The 4,581-nt window shown below is 44.4% G+C and overlaps 1 protein-coding gene across 1 annotated transcript in view; it reads left to right on the top strand.

Moving 5' to 3' along the window:
* Window positions 1–4,581, top strand: part of ADRA2C (adrenoceptor alpha 2C) — a 32,447-nt gene that overhangs the window by 25,616 nt on the left and 2,250 nt on the right. The window contains exon 3 of the mRNA XM_009643230.2: window positions 4,259–4,328. Within this exon, the coding sequence (XP_009641525.2) occupies window positions 4,259–4,328 (70 nt within the window). The remainder of the gene's footprint in view (window positions 1–4,258; window positions 4,329–4,581) is intronic.

Genomic DNA, 4,581 nt, shown 5'->3' on the forward strand with positions numbered 1-4,581 from the left:
GGGGGATTGGGGAGCAGTTAACAAAGAAAGAACAGAAATGGTCCCAATGACATTTTCAAACAAAGGGTCAGATGATGCCTAGATTTACAAAACAGTTCCATTTTCATATGCTAAAGGAAAAATGAACAGATGCTGTCATGAGCATCACAATGGAAGCAGGTTTTGACACTTAGATCTTTTGAAAATTTGGGTCCATTTGGGGATACTAAAAGTTTACCCTGACTTCTTCTAGGAACTTACAGGTTAATGCCCATTTAATGCTACAGAATTCCACGATCTTTCCCTTGATAACAATATTCACATTTTGAAGGACCTGAACTCCCCTCCAAAGTAACTGTCAGTTTCTTCATATTGAGTTCCTTTCCTTCAAATTCCAGGACACGCTACTTATTCTTCACCTCGTATCCCATTTTGCTGTCCCATGGTTTGTACTGCAGCTTATCTCTCTAACGACTTACAGAGGCTTCAGCTAACCCATTCTATTTGATCATGGCATCCTGAGCAGGTTTATAACACAAATCGTGTCTCAGAAAGCATATAGATGTACTGAATGTTTTGTCAGCAGACAGATTCTTGTACGGTTGATAAGACTGCATAATTTTGCCTATTGATATAAAGCTTAGTTTGAGAGATTAGAGAGCACTTCCAGATGTTTAGTAAATCAGGCTGTCCTATAAACCATGTTGTTTATCTAAGACACATTTTCAAAGTCACAAGGGGGAAGTAAAGAACCCAGTTCCCAGTGAAAATCAAATATCACTCCCTTCATTAAGAAAGCTGAAATTTCCTCTATAAATGAGAACGTTGTTCTCATGGGGAGGGAGGGATTATTAAAAAAAATGCACTGAAGAGCACTTAATAGCATGGTTACAATCGTGATGACTTAAAGGTATAAAATATAAAGAGGCAGGTTTGTAGGAGGAGGTAGCATTTTCCACTTAATTCATCTGATATGTTTGGGAGGAAAAAGGAGACAAGCTTTCGGGCACACAATTTTTTCCTCAGATCTTGATCAGAAGAGGAAAAGCAAGTTTGGAAGTGCAAACCAGCTGGAACATTTTTTTCTCCTAAATCTATGTGTGTGCAAGCGCAGTGTGCACTTGTGACAGCACTGTTCAAAGGAAATGTTCTTGTACAACCTAAGAGAATCCTAAAGGTTTGGATTGAGTTTGGACTTGAGTTCTTGAGGCCACCACTGGCCAGTTTCCCAGTGACAGCTTTTGGATTTCCCAAGACTTAAACCCAGGCGCAGGTGGTGGGTCTCTTTGGCCAACGCAGTCTTCTGGTAGCTCACACTGAACTAAAGGTCAGTCCAGCTTGAGAATCCAAGTAAAAACCAACAAGAATTAGAGACAACAAGCAATAAGAAATAGTTCTGCTCCTGCAGGATCTTCTCAGCCTGCTGTGATGGGAGGTTTTTAGTGGGATGCTGGATGAGGGAACCAGAGCAGCAGTGACAGCATATAGTGGATGGATGGCACAATACCTACTGGATTACTTCAGGAAGACTGAGCTTGGATCACTTTAAGCCAGGTCCAGTTTTTGCCTAGGAGAGCCTCCCCCAGCCTCTAAGCCACATTTTTTTTTTTCATGAGAGCCTGTTAATGCCTACCAAGGCCAATGGTTAGGAGCTGATAACTCTTGGGAAGCCAGTTTTCAGAGTGAACATCAACAGAAATGCAGGGTTTTTGGAAGGAAAAAGAGCAGCAAGGTGCCTACTTATCTTGCCAAGTTTCTATAAACCTTAACCTTTATGTTTTATACCAAACTACTGATTTCCAAAAGCACAACTACATTTGATTTATCCACTGTCATTCACCCTGCTCCTGCCTTTGTCTCTCAGTAGACTAAGCAGGTTTTCATGAGGGCAGATTTCTTGTATCTATGCCCACACTTCATTCACCTCTGGGATGGCGTGCTGCTATTGAGGCAAACTCAATCTCAGTTAAACCTGAACATTACTTCCCTGACTTCAGTGGAATTATGTACTGAATTGCTTCAGCATCACAGTACAACTTCAGTACTAAAGAAACCACAGCACAACATGGGTATTGCGCTCCCAATTTACTTTTTTCCATATCCCTGCCGGCATCTCTTCATTAGAAATGCCAAGTAATTGCTCAGACATTTGCTTGTCTCATTCCTTTTGTTATGAAACTTCTGCACTGACTTATTTTGAGCAAAGATAAGTCTTGAAAAGCTTCAACTCTTCTAATGTGAAGCCTCAAATCATTAGCTGAAAGTTTATTTCAAGTTCCAGTTCATACAATTTCGAGACATACTTGGTCAATCTAACTTCTTAATTACCCTAGTAAGGGAATGGAATAGCGTGGGGTTTATATACCCCTTTTTTGAGAGTTAGTTCTTGAATCCCAAATGTTCATGTGATTTTGCAGTTTGTATTTACTGTCTTTTAAACCCAGATGGAACCAGTTACATCATAGATTGTAGCTTTCTGCCTAACGCCAGCCACATCAAAGGTTAGACTTCAAATTCCTGCGCCTTGTCCCCTCAGTTCACAGACACTGTTATGAAACTTTCAAATATGAAGCACTGACCACAAATATCAGGAAGCTGCTTCTAGTGGTTATTCAGGTTTCATGTTAAAAATGTGCCATTTACTTCTTGTTTGAACTTTGCTAACCTCAACCTCCATTCGTTTAATCTTCCTGTGGCTTTGCAAGCTTTTTTAAAGAGCCCTCCTTATCAGACAGCTTGTCTATTTAGGAGGACTTGAGGGGGCATCAGATTTCTATTTCATTTTGTTCTGTATGTTACACTTTGGTTGTTTAAGAGATTACTGCTTCTGCATTTCAGTCTTATTAGAGTTTGTTACCTGACAAAGTTTAATTTCAACATTATGCCCTTTCTCTTTTACATGCAGGCACGAGTTTGCTAATTAGTTTTCAAATGAAAAAAAAAACCAAACTTCAGAGTAAATTGCTTACAAAATAGATTAATTCGATCATAATCTCCAGAGGAATTTTCCTTCCTATCCGAGCTAAGCACATTCACTTCCAACTCTCCATAATCCAGTCCATGTTCCTACGCAAACGGACAGAGAGCAGGGGAGCCAGCACTGGTTGCACCAAAAAGGTAACTGGAATCAGAGTCCCTTTATCACTCCCCAAAGCCCCAGGCTATGTTCTGTTTCAACTAGCGGACCACTACCATATCAAGTATTTTATTATTTTAAATGTTATACCGTGGAAGAGACGCTCTCTTGGGTATATGTGCCTCCACTACTCAGTTTTGCATTATAAAGAATACGACCCTGGCAGTAGTAAGCAGAACGCATGTACCAGACTGTGACCCTCCCAAGGCCGAGGGACGCTGCTTTTCTGGGTCCGGGTGAGGCACAGGAGGGAGGCATGAACCAGCTGCTCGGACTGGGAATGCCCACAGCCAAAATATCAGGTTCCTCTCTTTAAAAGTCAGCAGGATGATGATGAAGGAGTTTAGGCAGCTCCAAAACCAGGTACTAGCCATGGAATCCAGTCAGGCTGTGGGCACTGCTGTGCCCCGTTGAGTCCTGCCATAGATATCTACCTCTTTTACTGGATCTTTTACAGTGCCACAATGGGAAAAAGCACCCATCCCATGCAAGCCGGCGACGTTGCCACACAGCATAAAAGGAATACGTTATTCTGGACTAAAAGCAAATTAACTGGCTGTGGATGAATTCATATTCTGGCTCACCTGAAATGAACACAGCTAACCTTGTGGTTAGGGTTACGCTACCGTTGTCAGTATTTTATAAGCACAGGCTCTTTACGTGGCACAAGAAAAGCGAGCGCAGCAGCAGAGAGCAGCGGGACGGTCCTTGCTCTGAAGAACGTGTGATCCAAAATCCAGGCGCCAGGACGGGCTCCCAGACGTAAGAGGCACGCTGCATATACGGCTGTTCTCTTTACCTTACTGCTACCCTAATCAGCGCCCCATAAGCAACCTCTGGCGGAGGACCTGGGGGCTGGGGAACGTAAGGAAAGAGGGTGGAAGAAGGGGCACGGGAAGAGAGAACATTCCGTAGTGCAGGGCAGTGGCTTTTCTCAGGACCACGTACCACCACAGACCAGGGCTACACTGAGCTACCTTCTTCTGCCCTCCATTGGACAGGTTCAGCTAAAGAAAGAGGCATTGAAGTGGCATCGTGTTTATTGTCAGTTCTCCAATTTTCTTTCCAGAGGACGGTAATGTGAGTCACTGGGCTGCCAGCAAAGGAGGTCCGAAGATGTGTCCCCCGGATCCCTCACGGCAGGCACGGGGGTTGGGGACGAGGCAAGCCCGCGGCTCCGCTCCCCATCGGCCGCCTCCGCCACTCTCCTACGGCTTCCAGGGAAAGCCCGAAAGCCCAAACAGTGGGAACACTACTCTTAAGTGCTTTCTTTCCCATATTATCGAGGTTCCTCTGCCAAACACCCCCAAGAGTTTTCCCCCCTGCTTCCCTCCCAGGCCGGGCCAGCGCTCGCTCGGTGCGGGCTCGCACCAGTTTCCAGCGGATGGCCCCACCCGGGCGAGCATTTACACCGAATCCGCGCTTAAACACGGCCATACAACCCCAAACCGACCCGAGGAGCCCCC

The sequence above is a fragment of the Egretta garzetta genome, unplaced genomic scaffold (genome assembly GCF_000687185.1).
Source record: "Egretta garzetta isolate BGI_Z169 unplaced genomic scaffold, ASM68718v1 scaffold107, whole genome shotgun sequence".
In the NCBI taxonomy this organism is placed as follows: Eukaryota; Metazoa; Chordata; class Aves; order Pelecaniformes; family Ardeidae; genus Egretta; species Egretta garzetta.